At 32.0% G+C, this 18,539-nt stretch overlaps 1 protein-coding gene across 1 annotated transcript; it reads right to left on the reverse strand.

Annotated features, from left to right (window-relative positions):
* Positions 1 to 6,773: 6,773 nt before the first annotated feature.
* On the reverse strand, positions 6,774 to 16,674 carry LOC143223087 (large ribosomal subunit protein eL22-like). The gene is made up of 4 exons (XM_076450519.1): positions 16,588 to 16,674; positions 9,460 to 9,591; positions 8,838 to 8,959; positions 6,774 to 7,045 (listed from the first exon to the last, which is right to left on the reverse strand). Exons 1-4 carry the CDS (start codon positions 16,594 to 16,596, stop codon positions 6,898 to 6,900), a joined length of 411 nt encoding a protein of 136 aa, XP_076306634.1. The 5' UTR covers positions 16,597 to 16,674; the 3' UTR covers positions 6,774 to 6,897.
* Positions 16,675 to 18,539: the final 1,865 nt, after the last annotated feature.

Genomic DNA, 18,539 nt, shown 5'->3' on the forward strand with positions numbered 1-18,539 from the left:
ATAATGATCTTCCTTTTGATCGTTTAGTGCCGATTTGAAGTATTGGACATCATTACTAATTACATTGAAACAAAATCTACAATTTTTAGAAAAAACGCTGTTTACTGTCCTCTTTTTGATTCATAGTAATGAAAAGGCTCCATGTGTGTTTGTTGAGCTTTGCACAAAATTACTCGGGAACTCTGGTTTTGTGATATGCGAGCATATTTATGTTTTTCATCATCGTTAATAAATTTTTGCTCAGTTAAATTTCTTATAGGTTTGGCATATACGAATGATGCAGAAAACAGGCGATTTTTTTAAATTCTGGTTGTCTTTGTTCCTTTATCCTCTATAGCAAATGACATATGCTGCGTTGGAAAGGGTCAGCAACTGCAATGTTTCACTGGTCAAGTAGGTGATAACTGGATGTTAATCTGATTATTACCGTGATTATTGCCTAGTGATGCAATCACAAAGAGAGCATACAAGGTTTATTATTAGGTAGATATCCCTATAATTTCAAAGTTCTATGTGCTTATCTAATTAGTGCTTAACTCGACAGAGATTTACCTTAAGGGGAAAAGTCTGCTTGACCAATTTACTGATCCAGTTGAGGTGATTTTCCACTTGGCTACATAAATGTGTACATTATTTTATGTCTTATAATAAAAACTGTTTTGCTCTTAACTTTACATACCTCCAGCCGAGCTATATTTCAGTGCTTTAGAACCTCCTTTCAAATTCAGATAATTTGGAGAACCTGAATATGGTATTTCAACGGATAAGTGAAGCAGGCTTGAAACTGTTACCTGAAGAACGCTCACTCAAGTTTACAAGATTCAAATTACTGTACTACATTGAACAAGAACAAAGACACTTTATGAAGCTGGCTGAGATAGCTGTGATGAGAGGTTGGTCTTAACCTGACACCAAGCAAAATGTTTACAGTTCCTCCAACTTTTGCATAATATTACCAATAAGATGCAGCAAACTTTTCCAACATAGCAGCACTATTTGTCTGCTTTCACGAAAGTCAAGATTCACTTTAATGAATATTCCAGAACTCTTAATCGACACCAATACCAGTAACAATGGATTTGAAGCAGTATCGTCAAAGTTTACAGGATCACATACACTAGTTATACACTAATGCTCCCAAACAAAGATTCTGTATGACAGAGAAAGAACTGCTAGTAGTTGTAGGTCCTTCAGAAATATATCACCAGCACTTATGTGGTAGGAGATTCACCATCTCAGTGGGCCATTTTTTGTTGAAGTAGCTCATGAACTTTATAAACTCCAGAAGGAATTATAACATGTTGGATCTCATCATTACAAAAATATTAATTTCTCATAGTTCATTACCCGGGCTCGAAATGTAGAAAAGAAGATGGGCTATATTACTGGATGGTGAGACTGTATGTATTCATAAAATCTTCTGATCCTGGACACACTATTTGACTTGAAACAATAGACATTTTCGCTATAGCAAATGCAAACCACAAAGTAGGAGATTACACTGGTGGGTGGATACCAAGTTTAACACTTCAGGAATGGTGACAGAAACAAACGTGGCATGTACTTGTTTCATTGCAGCTTATTAATAAAGAGCATAGAATTGATGCATGTAGGATGTTGCACATATATGATTGGCTTCAAGTGCAGGAAAGTGTGCTGTACTCTCACTACAAACCACTGAGATGTGGTTCTTAAACTGTGCTTCATCTAATGGTCTACATGTTACAAGGACTAGAGCACTAAGGTACTTTCTTCACTTGTGTTAACGTTTTATGGTAGTTGTTCTGGCTGTACCCAAGTCGAGATGTTTGATGATGGTATGAATACTCTATGGTTTGTGCCAACCAGAGGAATAACTGGCCAAATTAAGGTAAACTCCATTGGGTAATTATGGGGCCCCTGTTCAGAGGATAGCGATGAATTCCACTGGTCCACTCCCAAAGTCTACAGTAATTCATTGATACACGGGAACCAAGACTTATCTATTATTTGAAACAATGACATAGTCTGTAGTTGTCATGTTGACATATAATTCATTTGAAGCACCGATGGATATTTTAAGTGCCTCGGAAAAGTATATGTAACAAGAGGATTTGCACCACAGTAATGTAGAAGGTATAAATACAAAAGCATATAAAAATGACGACTAATACAGAGACTAAGATTCCCGAAAACATATAAGAAACTAGCTGCTGCATTTAGACTATAGCGAGCTGATGCTATCAGTCCATGAACAAGAATGACGTAAGCCAGAGATGCTCTATTATCGAAGCCTATAATGAATTGAGGCTATCAGGGTCAATGGAAAGGTATGATGCACGTGAAAGACACTGCATTATTCATGTAAACTAGGTAGTTTGTTTTTTATTTGTTTGTTTTTGAATTTCGCACAAAGCTACTTGAGGGCTATCTGTGCTAGCCGTCCCTAATTTAGCAGTGTAAGAATAGAGGGAAGGCAGCTAGTCATCACCACCCACTGCCAACTCTTGGGCTACTCTTTTTACCAACGAATAGTAGGATTGACCGTCACATTATAACGCCCCACGGCTGGGAGGGCGAGCATGTTTGGCGCGAACCCGCGACCCTCAGATTACGAAGCGCACGCCTTAACGCGCTAGGCCATGCCGGGCCCTTAACTAGGTAGTTAGTTGACAGCTATGAGTTATTACCGTTTGGTGTCACTAAAACCAGTATCCGAATTATAAATATCGCATAAGAGAACAGCATATATATGTTTAGATAGATGTACACTATACTAGTACATTCATGTCCATAAACAAACATTGGATTTAAATTCCATATTGATCATTCACTAATTACACCGAAATAAAATGTTAATCAGAACTTTGCATATTTTAAAAATAACGAGAATGTTAAAAACCAGATTTACAGTTGGTTGATGGAATTAACATTTGTCACAAAGAGAATCGTTACTATTGTACTACAAGTACACGTGTCAGTCAAAAAGTTTTATTATCGAAACATTATCCCATGCATGTGATTGTGATAACAAGGGAAAGAAAATTTTATTAAATTTCATTATGGCAATGACAATCCACTTAAATGCTCTGTAAATTTTTATGCTGCATAAATATGTACAGCCGAGATTTATCTTGGTTTTCAAATTCCTTCATTAAAAAGTAAAATTTTCAAAATTATGCAGTTGTTCATAGTTCCCGGCTTTTCCCATCCCCCTAGTGTCATAGCGGTATGTCTGCGAACTTGCAACACAAGACACTGAGTTTCAAAACTCGTGATGGGCAGAACACCGACACCCTATTGATTAGCCTTGTGGTTAACTTCTAATAAACAGTTTCCAACAATTTCATTTAATTTAAAGGGAGAACTTGAGATTAAGTATCTTATTCTCTTTGAGGAATAACATAGCTTTTAATTAGCAAGTTTTGTTTTTGGTGAATCGAACAACGGTCTTGTGTGGACTTATTCTTGGTCTTCGATGCTGATCCAACAAACAGACACTGTTTTCTTGTGTCAGGAAATTTGGGATTTATTGATATACACAAGACAGAGTTTGGTCAAAAAGAGTCGAATTATATAGGTTTCTGCGAGAGAATTGCACCGATGTTACATCATATAGATTTCATTGTTTTAAATTTCACGAAAAGCGACACGAGGGATATCTGCGGTAGCCATCCCTAATTTAGGAGTGTAAGACTAGAGGGAAGACAACCTTGGTAAATACATAGCATGGACATTCTCCAAATATGCAACATCAGCCAGCTCATTTATCAAAGACTCTTTTAATTTCAAGTCCAATCTAAATCAACTTAATCATAAAGCCTTAATGGCCAGTTTCGATGTTATATCCCTCTTTACAGAAGTTCCAACCACTGAAGCCTGCAAGATAGCCTTAGAACTCTATATCCGAGACCCTAACCCAACTATAGAAATTCCCAGTAACCAGTTAGCAACCCTCATAGAATTCACCACGATAAAGACAAACTTCATGTTCAACAACCAAAACTATATACAAACAAACGGCCTAAGCATGGGCAACCCAGTATCACCAGTTTTAGCCAATATTTTTATGACACAAGTTGAAACACGAGCAATTAACACAGCATTACATCCACCACTATACTGGTATAGATATGTAGATGACACGGTTGCGGGATTCAAATCTACAGAACACATACTTAATTTTTTCAATCACATTAACTCTATACATCCCAACATCAACTTCACATGTGAACAGGAAGAAAACAATCAAATATCATTTCTTAACCTCAAAATTACAAGAACTGATACACAATTTCAAACAGAAATCCACCGAAAAATCACCCATACTGGACTATACATTCCTTGGGACTCAGCACATGAAACAAAACAAAAACTCAACATACTAAGAAACCAAATAAACACAGCCATAAAACTATGCTCACCGGATAAAATTAACGATGAATTAGACAAAATAAAACAATACTTCACCAACATCAATAAGTTTCCTCCACAAACCGTAGAAAACATTATACGCACACACCTAGACAGAAAGCAAAATCAACCAACTAAAGTAAATACAGCTCACGAATCAAAAAACCACGAAACCATATACTGCTGTATACCATATATTCCCGATATCAGCAAACAAATAACCAACATTTGGCAAAATTAGTAACAAAATATGACATTTCAATTAATACCAAATTTATTCAAAACCCGGCACAAAACTGAGGTCTATACTATGTAAAACTACACTGACAAACACCACACCAACATTATTTATAAAATACAATGTGATAACTGCCACGACTTCTATATTGAGAAACAAGTAGAAAAATGGAAACCAGATTCAAAGAACATAAAAAGTCACCTTCACACGTTTTCGAACACTGCAAATCAAATAAACACAACATAACCATAGAAAACACTCAAATACTAAATAAAGAAACAAACATAAACAAACGTAAAATTAAAGAAGCCTTACTTATACAACAACTTAAACCCAAAATAAACCAATATAAAGGAACGCCTTTATACCTATATTAATATAATAAATAAAATTATATATTCAAACATCTAATACCGCCCTCTACATTTCGACACACAGTTACACAACCCCTTTCAAACATGTGGTCAGCTTCCGGTCAGTTACCTCTTTCTTTGTGAACCTGACGATGACCGAAGAAGGTCGAAACGTTGTTCGCTCTTCTATGTAAAGTGTTTTCTCAGCCCAAACGAGCCGTTTTTGCATATAAATTAGTCACCATTACCTACCGCCAACTCTTGAGTTACTCTTGCAAACGAATAGTAGTGGGAATGACTAATATAACGCCCCCACGACTGAAAGGACGAGCATGTTTGGTGCAACGAGGATTCGAACCCGCGGCCCTCAGATTACGAGTCGAACGCCTTAACCCACCTGGCCATGCCGAGCAACTATAAATTTAATACAAATCTAACTAAACTTCATCCAGATACATCAGGTTTTCATTTACATTTGCACTACGCGGATTGATCTTAGAATTTGTTTCACTTTAAGTCACGAGGTATGATTATTAGAGCATTAGTTATGTCATTATTGTGGTCATTTGTTGTGATGCTCTAACTTTAACATGCTTAACTTGTGGTTATTTTTCATTTAGTGGTTTTATCCACTCACTAACTTACAAGAAGTATGTGGAACAGGTTATTTTTATATTAATTAAAGTCATCATTGATTCTTACTAGTTCTAATTTCTTGTTTAAGTTAATACTTCCAAAACTCGCACGATTACCTGTTTATGGTACCATATCGTATTAGTGGATTGTATTTTTCCTAAGTTATATAAAAGCAATCGTGTGTTTTATGACGTTTTACTTTTCGAAATAAAGTCATAAAAGCCAAAATGCACTTATCCATATAGAAGAGTTCCATTACTACTTTAGTGACTGGTGCAAGAGGGCCACATGAAACCTTTAAGTGTAGCGAGTATTGATATAAACCTAAGTAAAAATATAAATGGAATCACCTAGCTCTGAGCCAAATGCATAAAATTTATCAAGAATGAAAATATTCGATTCAATTTTAATTTTAAATCATTTTTGAATTAAGGTATGTTTTATTTCACCAAATTTATTGAAAACAAATCTCTAATCAACGGTGACTAAATTAAGAAATAAACAAATACTTTTGCAGTTTTCTTTCTATACATTTTATACTTTCAGTTCATGAGGTCATGCTTTTGTTGTTAACTAGTATGACAAAGCAATTATTAGAACGGTACTATCAAGACGCACTGGCTTTTCGAATATACCCGATTTTTTAACAATTCTTAATTAATAAATCCTTCACTGTTTAGTAGCATCTAGTATTCGTTGTGTAACTGGGGGGACAAGTGAGCTAGCTGTTGGAATTTCGATTTTACCGCCAGTCACACCAAAACGTATCACTTAAAAACGTCATGTATATGTTTACATATATTTACTCTACTGCTACACTCATGTCCATAAACACATGGAGTGGTAGTACTTATTTTCGACGAGCTATACTATAGTTTGCTATATTTACTCTTTATATCAATCTATTTTATCTTTTTCTTTGTGATTCAACTGTCTCAAATCATTGTGTGCTGTAGATGGTAGATTAATTTTTATCCTGGTTTTTCATGAAAATTCGTCTGCAGCATTTTTTATCACATCCACCTTTAATTAAAATACTTTCATCTTTCTGCTGAGCTGAAAGTTACCTATTCCAATTCTTGATGATTTCTCAGTAGACAGAATATCTGGCTTGGTAACACAAGGCAACAGAAAATGAAAAACAAAAGCTGATGTTTGGTGTTTTGGATAGCAAACACAAATCTTAACTTTAATCTTAGAAAACTGTCATTTACAGACATATAAATGGTAATTATCCCTGTAAAGATTTTATTTCCACTTCAACATTTACAAGACAAATTATTCATTATCTTCTTCATCTTCTTCTTCTTCATTGTTGATCTGGAAATATCTTAACTCATATGAATCTTTACTTGCAGCTACAACTCTTAACCAATCTCGTAAACTGTTCTTCTTCAGGTATTTTTTCGTCAAGTACTTAAGGTATCTATATTAGAACAAATACTTTTGTTAGATGCGGTTCATAAATAAATAAATAAACCTTAAAATTAAAAACTACTATCCTTAAAACAATCTATCATACATATTACCAGATTCAGCAATTGAAGAAAAAAAAAGTTTCATATCTTTGATATTTAAAACACTGTATACAGTATCCATATGAATAACTACTATATTGTTCTCATTCATGAAGCTGCAGGAAAAGTTGGGATAAACAACACTTTGGATAGTAAAGCATTATATTCCTACTCTTAAAAAAATAACTTGGTAACTTTTGAATCAAAATAAAAAAAACATATATTTAAAGGCCCTTGAAAATAATCTCAACAACTTAGTACCTGCCAAGGAATACAAGAATGTGAAAAACTTACAATTACAACATTTATTAAAAAACGAATTACTACACAACTGTCAATTTAAGAAACTAAACTTTTCTCCCAGAAATATGAATGAAATATTTCTTACAATTGTTTTCCAATTTTTCATATGAAATTCCAAAATTTTCTTGTGATAAGTATATTTTATAATTAAAATATTTAACTGTTGACCATAGAACACCATTTGATATATCCAGTCAGCTTCTATATGACTGATATTAAATCATATATTTTGATATTTTATTTACCAATTGCAGTAGCCAATACTTCTAGCTACATACAATTTAAAACAATACATAATCTCACAAAGATTATGGTGTCAGATCAAGCTAAATATGTTTGTTATTATTGGTCAAGATCAAATCACATTTATTAAATAAAACTTGAATAAATAACATTTATGTACATTGTTTAAATATGATAAATTAACAATAACATTAAATAATTCAATGCAGTATTTTGCTGTTATCTCCTATACTCTGTAAGCCTAACTAGGCTCACCTGATGCACTGTCAGACAATTTTTGTAACTTTCAAGTAAATCTAAGAAAAAACATTATTGACAATGTCTAAAGAATCAACAAAAATGTTCCTAGATCTGTGGCTTATTATAAAGTCTTCTAAACATTGCATTAAATTTTGCTGTTCATTCTTGAACAAGCTGGGTCTTGGTACTTTACCACAAAACCATGTTACTTCTCAAGCCACTTTATTCACTACATACTAAGAAAAATAGTTCATAATCTGTTCTATCAATGGTATGTACAACATGCCTGCAGCTATTTCAATTGCTAAGCTTCACTCATAGGAACAAAAAGACATACTAACAAAATCAATGAAACGGATAGAAGAAATGCGACTAATTATATTTTCAAAAGATGACTGTTCATTTAGAAACAAAATTATGCTTTGGGATGGCTAAAAAATATTTTAAAAATTGTGAGGTATGTTTTCAAGGCAAAACTACTCAAACCTTTACAGAAAGGTAAATTTGAAATTTTTTTTTCACAAGTTTTGTTATATAAATGTTACAAAATGATAAAATATGTATTTTAAAATATATTAGTTAAAAACAGTTGAAATAAGTTAAAATTATTTTTACTCAAATTCTGAAATCTGACATGCAGCTGTGCATTCAAATCCTGAAAGGTACTGCTCACTAGTTGTGATGGATTTATCTAAATTCTGTTGAAATTAATTCTCCATTTATTTAAAGTATGTTGAATAATATTTACCCATTTTCAGTTATATGAATGATAATTTACAGTAAATAGGATTGAATACTGAACTAATTTTCTCAGTTTTACAGATTCTGTCAAATTAATTTCTGATCATTAAACATAAAAAATGTGTTCAAAGCAAATACAACCATGTCTATCAATATAAAAAACTGAAGCCCCACCTTTTAGAAAACTGGATATCTGCAGTAATCAATATTTTTGATTTACTTTTCTCAATGGTCACAACATTACCAAGGTTACTGGTTTTTCCATTCACCTTTATTCTTTCTTTTAGGTACTTTTCCTATAATAATAAAAATTATATTAAATTCAAATAAAATAAATTCTAAAAACATTTTTAATTCATCTGAGAATCAAACTACAAATATCTTACAGAAGATGTAACAAAATACCATACAATGTTAAAAAAACAATTTTTTTTAACATTACTGCACACTTGTATTTAAAAAATAATAAATCCTGATTGCTTAAATGTATACAGTGTTTCAATTTTGTAGCTATTTGTATGTAGTTAGTTAACCACAAAGCTACACAATGAGCTATTTGTGCTCTAATCATCATGGACACTGCTTGTAACACTGCTGGTCTACAGACATACTTGATGTGTTACTGGGAGGCTTTTGTACTTGAACACTCTTACTTCCAGATAGCAAAACATTGGCTTTTGAATAGACTTGATCTCTGAATAATTGCAATACTTTATTTATAAAGAATTGATATTCACACACACATCTTCCTTTCAACCAGGATAATGAAATAAGTGACAAATTATTTAAATCTTACAAAACTGTCAACATCCATAATTCCATCTTCAACTGGGTGACTGCAATCAACAGAAAATTTTAACTGTGTTTTCTTTTTTTTTCCTTTTCCTTTCTGGAGGTTCTTGATATTTTTTTTCTTGATGTTACCAACCTAAACATAGAACAAAAACTTCTCAGAATTTATCTTTCATGACTAAAGAAGTCAAAAGGTTTTTTCCTTTACTTCCATCATTTGCAATGAAGTAAACTATACAAACTACAGAACCTTTTTTTTTTAACACCTACAAAAGACCACAATTCTTTAAAACATTTTTTCATACAATATGTTTCATGTCTACTCATGATTTCATAAGCTGCAATTATGATTGTTCCTGTTTGGACATTTTGAGTAAGTGAATACAAGTTAATGCTGATCCAGACTGATCTAATTTGTTTCAATTTTTGTGCAGGGCTCTACAAGGAACATCTGTGCTAGCTGTCCCTAATTTTGCAGGGAGGGAAGGTACTTAAAACTACCAACCACCAACTCTGACTATTCTTCAACAATAAATAGGATTAACCATCACATTTTAACACTCTCTACAAGATAAGCCTGTTCAGTGTGATGTGCAGTTTGGGCACATTTACTATATCAATTAAGATCACTTTTATTTCAGTGTATCTTAAAGCAGCTTGTTTTGACCAGGGGTTAATGATAATATTAAAGGAACCAATTTTTATATTTACAAAGGCACAAGTTACTAAACATTACTGCAACATTTCAAACAATATTATACAGCCACAAATATCATTAACAGTGTGGGTATTCAACTCATGAAAATACATTCTAATCTTTATACTTTCAAAGGAAGATAAAAACTAAATAAATGTGAGCCATTGAAAGTACTCCAACAATATGCACAATTTACATAAGGGTTAGACATTCTAAAATCCTGATGTCCAATAAAGTGTTTTCTACTACAACCTGTGTCAGACTAAATCAACTATAAGCATTAAGTCCAGTTGTTTATGGATTGTCAGTTATTTTTCATGATATATATCACATCTGAAAATTTGTGGTTTTACTTTCACAAGTGACAAATTATCTTTCATGTGTTAATTTACATAAATTATTTTAGCTCTGTTGGTAAATGTTATAACTCAAACTTTTTGAAATTTTAACAGTTTTGTAACTTATAAAGAAAACTATTCAAAATTGCATTTTTTGTGTGGCTACAAGTTTCATTATAAATAATACTTATTTGACTGAAGCAGATTTATATTAAATAAATGACTGCTGTCTCAAGAATATACTTATCCATGTTTCTTTTCTTGGGTGGATTCCCTTCCGAGATTTCATTATTACAGCTCTTTGTTCTCAGTCTTTTATGCCACAGAAAGCAATCAAAATAACTACTTACTACATGAAGCACAGGTTTATAAATAGATTTGAATACACCAGATAAATTATTTATCAGCGTATAATAAAGTGGTGAAAGAAGTCTCAAGTACAGAGTGTAACGTCTTAGCTAGAATTTAACTTTACAAGCTAAATCTGCGAGAATAGAAATTACCAACGTGGTGTTATAATAAATCAACTTTTTATGAAAAAATACAGTTTGTATCAATAAAACTATATGAAGGATATAAAAAGATATAAAAATGCTCTTATGAATCACAGAAATAGACTAAAGCAAAGGAGTGTGACAAGAGAAGATTATAAGAGAAATGTTTTGACTGGTATTTAGAAAAATGTAATTTTAATATTAGAAAGAACATTACAAACAGTACCACCTTCAAGTATTATACACAATTTTGATTCTAATGATACAGAACACCCAATCAGCATAACAGAACAATGTATGCATAGTTTTACAAACAAAACAGTAACTTAAGAGTTTTCTCTCCCCTCTATTATATGAGCCTTGCATACTTGTTCTAGAAAGTCTGAGAATTTGCACATACCAAAAACCCTAAATCTGGTTGCTACAGTAACAATATTTTCAGCATATGGTAACATAAATGAAGTCATTTTACTACAAATCTTAAATAACAGACTGATATTAAAATTTACTTCATCCTTTTCATGTTAATTTAAAGAATAAAAGCGAAACTAGTAAAGCAGCCAACAGTATATACAGAAAACTTCATTTCCTCTCACACAAAATCTAATTCTCACTTTTTGTTGCAAAAGACTATCTTACTTTATCTGTTTAACCCCTGATAAATAATACTGTACTAACAAAGCAGATCTACAAACAAAACTTCACCCTTTCATGACAGGCTCAGTATAATATACAAATTAGTACACACATTTGCATCTGTTAAGTATTTATATTTTGTGATGCACTGGGCTTATCTTCACAAAAGTTAATACTTTTAGTAAAGATCACATTTTTCTCCCAAAAAAAATTCAGATTTTTTTACTGAAGTATTTTTAATAAAGATTTGTTTGTGAAAACATCAAATCTGTTTTGTTATTAGTCTGAGTACAAAGTGGTGTTCATTTGTTATGATTAAAAAAGTACTCATCCCAAAAACCTCAAAAATTATTTGCGAAATCTCTGAAAGCACATTAAATAGATGTAAATCAAAATACTATTTCTTCTATTTATGACCTTTGTATTCAGTTACTGGTTGTCATAGTTTGCTGGACCTAAAGGTTATATATATATATAAAAATTCCATTATAATTTATCAAGTCCACTAAGTGATATCTGTGTAAAGAAAAAAGGAATTTTAAACAGACTAAAGATTCAACTTACCACCACAAAGATTTCAAAAGAGATGATGCCATTATATTTGTAAATGGCTGAGAAAACCACTAACAAGACATTTCATACTTTTGACTAGTTATTCACATTATACATATAAAAGTGTATATCAGAGACAGTCAAACATGACATGGCCTTTCATCTGCTGTTGGTTAACTTGACACCAACATCTGGATGTTTTCTCACAGATGGAATATCCTCAATGCATTTGAGTGCTATGGCTGCAGACATAATCCATGAGTTTTAACCATAAGAACAGTGACTAGTTGTGGAAAATATGACTGATATATACATATATTAGTCCTATGTATATGGCCTTAGTCAAATATGTACCATTACATTAAATCACCAATATCTGTTATTCTAGGTAATAATACCTACAGCTATGAAATGTACAATATCAAAATTCTTGCTGTGTATTTGGATTAATAAGCAATTACTATTATTCACATAATGCTGCCAGTGATTCACATTGTCATTACAACTGGCATTTGGATCAACCTCAGACCTAAAGTAATGCTACATGCCTTCCAAATTGTTCACTATTAAAATATAGGTTTAAACAGTAATTATTACATGGCATTTTCAACAGGTTCTAGATCAGCTCCATACATTATTTTCCTCACATATAATGTATATTTTGGTTGTTAGGTTCTGCAACTGATTCACTAGCAAAAGTTAGGCAAGTTCTTGTATCTAAATTCATATTGAAGAGTCTCTTAATATTTACATTTACCTCAGAAAGCAGAACTACATATAAAGAGTTAAAGTACTGGTCACCAGAAAAGCTAACACTAAAGACAAAAAATGTAAATGTGTCAAGTCAGGTTGTGGCAAAAAATGAGCATTTTAGCCACTATAGACAACCAATTTGGCTACCACAATATTATAAATGTTATTACAGCTATGTAGTCTTCAGTATAAAGCAATTAGGCTTAATTTTATTTTGTGGTCTTGTATAATAATATTTGATTACCCAAGACTGTCAGTAGAAATATTTATACCATGGCCTGTCTGCAGGTCATACAACACAGCAATAATATATTTCCCATGTGTTGTGTGATCTGCCAAAAGATCACACTGAAAGTTATTATATATTTTCTCTAGCAGATTCACAAACTCACTGTTCTTTTCTTGTTAAATTGTAACATCTGACTGAATACTCGAAAATTTAATTCAAAACGAATATGCAAAAAACCTCATTTACATCTAAATAATTTTATGGATTATCTCAAGGTTCAGACAGTGATGAGTTATTTAGTTCTTTTTCTGCTAAACAGTTATGTGTTATCTAACTTTGACTAATAAATCCCCTATGTCAGATGCCTATAGTTAACTGGAATCTCCTAGCCAGTGACAATACTGACAAAGAGAGTGATAATGCAGTACTCCCAACCAATGCCTGGCACAAAGCAGATGGAACACATTATAAAAGCTTTCCTTTCACTGGCAGCCCAAGCATACCAGAAATAAAGCTTTTCAACAATAATCCTTCACACCAATAGATGCATTCAATCTGATGGTTACAGAAGATGTGTGTGATTTACTTGTTTATCAGACAAATGGCAGTGCTGAAAAATGGCTTCTGAACAACCAAACACATCAAAGATCTCGTATAAAAGAGTGGAAGACTGATGTTTCAGAAATGAATAAATTTCTGGGGATAGCAATGTTTATAGGACCTGTGCAATACCCAAAAATTTAACTTTGAGTAAAAATAAATTTTACAAAAAATAGTTATGTTCACAAGATTATGGAACAAAATCAATTTCAGTCATTACTGAGGTTCATACACTTTGGTGATGAACTGGCTGTTTGAAATAACTGATTGACCAGGAGAAAATATTTGCAGTTGATGAAACTACGGTTCCCCGCACAGTCACATCATATTCAGACAGTACACAACTCAAGTTGTGTACCCAAATGTTAGGTACAAAATGTAGAATTGGTATCCTCTATAATCTATCTGAGAATAATCAAGTTGTTGCAATACATTATGCTCTAACAAATCCTATAAACAGAATATTCAAAGTTACTGAAACTTCAAAAGAGAAAATTTTAAGAGAAGTTAAAGATTTTCAGTCTCTAATGGAATTAAACTTTACAAATTACCCATACAACTAACAAAACATTTGAATTTATACATTCTGATTATATAGACATTATGAGAAGGTAAACATCCTCTTCAACTAAATCTAAAGAGAAAATAAATCAAGAAACATTTATACCTAACTAACAGAAATGTGATTTCATGTGACCCAAAGTTAACCTTTTCATGACATGTCAAAGACCATGTCATCCATCTATTGATTTGTATTCAAGATTTTATTGAAGTATTTTATGAATTTATGTTAATAAGTTTAGAATCAAATTGTAGATAATTCAAATGTGACATGAGTTAATGTCTTAATTTAAAAGATCATATCTAAATATATTTTAGTGAACTGTGGTACATTGAATGCAGCACTGATTAAAAATTAGTTGTTTGTCAAAATACCAAGTCTATAGTTTTGTACAAATTACAAATACTGACAAGCTAGAATATAAAACTGAAACATCATATCTTTTTATTTTGTTAAGATATACGAGTTATGTATTGAAATAAACAGAGGCCCTGTTTGCCACTTTCCATTTTTTGAAACAATTCCTTATTTACTTGTCCTTCAATACATGACATGAATAATCAATCAACAACTCAGAATGTTCCCTAAGTAATTTTCTCAGTTATCTTAATCTGTGAATATGCTCCCATGTTCTTTCAAACCAAGATTTCAAGGAGGTAGGATTGTACCTTTCATGTGCTCTAAGTTTCATGTTTTATGCACCTAAATAAAGCTTAGTTACTGAGCTTAATAAATTTATAGTGAAATTCTATGATATCAATATAGTATGTCCAGCAGCAACCAAGTTCAAAGGTTATAGCTAGAAGAGAACTGTTTGTTTTACTTTACCTACTGTTCTATATTTTAAGAAAAATAAGTTTCATAACTTATTTCTAAATATTCTAAATATTCCTAATGTTTACTAATTGAAATGTGACTGTATATTGCAAAATACTAATTCACTGAAACACAGCCAAGACAGTCACTTTGTAAAGACTAAAGGTCAGTTTTATATTATCAAATATGGTGACAAGTGCACCACATGAATGCAAATTACGTAATACTAGCTAGGAATGACTAGGCAGCCAATATCTTAAATATAAAACATTATGAGACTTAAGCTACTTAAACATCTGTATATTTGTTATATGCCATTCTACCATAAAAAAAGCATAATTTATACTTATTTCATATTTTTTCTTTATGATGGTTACAAGGTCAGTCAATTGATAGTTAGGACATAAAAACAATACAAATTCTTACGAAAATAAACACTTGAAATGTATTTAGGTTTTAGATATTACATAATTAACATTTGAGATTTTTGGTTTGAAAAATAGTGTTTTTAATCATAGCATGAATCATCTTGCATTTGGGACTAGCAATGAAACATACATTTTAACAGATTTTTAGTAAAAATATTTCATCAAAAAATCTGATTACATAAGACCTTATAGTCCTTAATAAAAGCCTACAAGTTTCTGAAGATACACACACTGTATTAAGTTATAGTGCACGTACTTAACATATTCAAAGGTATATACAAAATTGTGTATATTATACCAAGCCCATTATGGAAGTTTTAATTCCTGAAAACAATAAAACACGCATGTGCAAAATCATATGATTTCAAAGAACAAATTCCATTTAATGCTAGCATATCATTTTTATGCCCCTACTATTTCATATACTTTTAAAGTTTGATATTGTGAAGTTGAAGGGTAAATTTCTGAATCCCAGACATTTTTACTGTAGCCCACCTCTCGTTATTCAGAATGCATCTATACTTATTATGCAATACTAACATTTTCATATCGCAAAGAATATGCAAATTATGCAGAACACTTAGTACATCCTGTTATATACATTTATTTATTATGGTGAATTCAGATTTCAACATCACTCATAAAAAAGAAAACCTGAAAACTTTATAAGGAGTAACAAAATTCTGACGAAAATGTTTTTATACCTTTATGCTTAATAATTGTAGTATACTACACTCTAGAAGTAACAAAAGTTTAGTGTAACATTTAAACTGAAGTCAACAGTTATAACAATAATTCTAAGGGTATCTACACATTCCTAGAGCTTATTTTAGGCTTAACTCCACGCCTCCATGCTCGCACGTTGCTATTGTCGTTCATTTACTTAACTGATTCACCTGGCATTTCAGTAATTAATATACGCAAAATCTATCACCAAGAGAAGTAAAAACCTAAATACCAAAATTCTATAACTACAAATTAGATATTAAAATATTTATTTCTACAATACGCGAGACAACACACTTACCACAGCCATGATGGCGATAAGCACGACAAAAAGAAAGGTTACTGCGCATGTGTCTCACTAAATATCTCATACGTGAAACAATAAATTAATAATTTTGAATATTTTAAAAAAATATATTTATTATGAAACACATAAATATGATAATATAGAAAATTTACTGTGTGAATTTATTTGTATATGCTATTCCCTGTAATTAATTTTATCACTTAAAAAAAAAGAAACAAAATGCTACTTCTCATAAAATTTGTTTAAGAATATGTCAGGTTTCTATGTATGTAGTGCATACAGTAAGTATCCATAACTACTGGCATTAAATTTTAGTAATAAACGGGAAAACACACACGTTACTTACTTTAAAATAACATATTCAAAACAAATAAAACTTGTGTACAAATGTTCGTTACACTGGTTCATCACATCAGTCGAATCCAGAGCTTTAAATAATTGTCTCTTTTCGTCAGGTCTTCAGATGGGATGATTCAGTTACTATACAACCTAACTGACAAACTGAATTATTCTTTTAAACATGTAAAAACGGCTGGTATGGATTGAGAAAAATTTTATGTAGAGGAGCGAACTCTACATAAAAAAAAAAAATTTTCTCAACCCGTACCAACCGTTTTTGCATATATATTTTTCTCTACAAGTGGGTTTTCTCGTCATCACTGAATTATTTTTTTCTACTTAAGTTACCCAGTGGATTACCACAATTGTATCCAAAATTTTACACAGTTCTCTTTTACGTCAAAAATCGATGCAAGCCGTATCAATCACAGCCTATATTTATTTTTCTATATTTCTCACTAGCTTTGTCTTAATTTCACGTTTACTAACTTACTTTAAGGTTCGCACAATACAAACTAGTTGGTAGTCTTGTATTAAACTTAAAATGAACAGTCGTGTATAACTAACAATAAGCCATTCTTAAAGAAAAATGGCAATACTTTTGTATTAAACTCATACATTCTGCACCAGCACTTGCGATACCCCTGATGGCCTCAATACGGAACCAATAGTTCTAGAGATACAATCCCCACCCATGATAATTGCACTGTTAAATTTGCAACTTTGGAAGTGCGTAAGGTGTTGATGGTCTGTCTGGATGATGAACTCTTTCCTGTAAAGGTTTTCTGGAACTTCTTTATGATAAATATGACAGATAGACACTTTTGTTTGATCACCGAGTACTTCTTCTCGCTACTCAATAGTTTGTACTTGCATACTTTATTGTAAATAATCTGTCTTCGTGTTTTTATAGCATAAATCCCTGGTCATAGTACCAATGTTGCGTTGCGCAAGGTCTTTCTTGCCTAGTATACCTATAAAGACATCTGCATACTGGCACAGTTGATCTTGCAGCCGTAGACATATGGAGGATATTTCAGAGATGGGTTGATGTACATTTTTGTACAAACAAGGTTATCAATAAAAACTTCTGCTGCCAGTTTTTATCAAATAAAGGTAAAATTGCAAGAATCACCTTATTTTCTGCTTCTAATTTTGCCTGAATGACTATATGTATTGCAAGATAAAGGAACTGCCGCCCCAAGCCCTCTTCCTCATACACCTATTCTTGTAGGTATTTCTTTTGGTTGCTGGTCAGTGTTTACCTATGTTGACATCTGTGTACATCTCATTTCTATCCAGTGGTCTTAGGTATAGCAGGTCTTCACCTATGACAAAATCACTGTCATCTTGTTTTGTGTCTCTGATACATACACCTGTACTGTTTACCTGTGTCTCAGTAGCTGCATCTTCTTCTCTCAAAGTACCTCTTTAACAGACTGGTGTGGCAAATCTTAGTCTTTTCATCCTCCTTCACCCTGTAGTCTAATCTGTAGAGCATCTCCTATATTTTAAAAGCTTTTTCCAATGCAAAGTGACTTTGTTGTTCTCTGCAGGTAGCAAAGCCAATAACTTCAGTTCGACCTTAAATCATCAATTCTTTGCCT

This window comes from Tachypleus tridentatus, chromosome 8 (genome assembly GCF_004210375.1).
Source record: "Tachypleus tridentatus isolate NWPU-2018 chromosome 8, ASM421037v1, whole genome shotgun sequence".
Lineage (NCBI taxonomy): Eukaryota > Metazoa > Arthropoda > Merostomata > Xiphosura > Limulidae > Tachypleus > Tachypleus tridentatus.

What these genes read in the sequence shown, in the direction of transcription:
- LOC143223087 (XM_076450519.1), bottom strand. An exon ending in TTATGGATGTTGACAGTTTT is followed by an intron (nt 8,960 to 9,459) that starts GTAAGATTTAAA and finishes TTATTATTATAG; the next exon opens with GAAAAGTACCTAAAAGAAAG. An exon ending in GATATCCAGTTTTCTAAAAG is followed by an intron (nt 7,046 to 8,837) that starts GTGGGGCTTCAG and finishes GTTCTAATATAG; the next exon opens with ATACCTTAAGTACTTGACGA.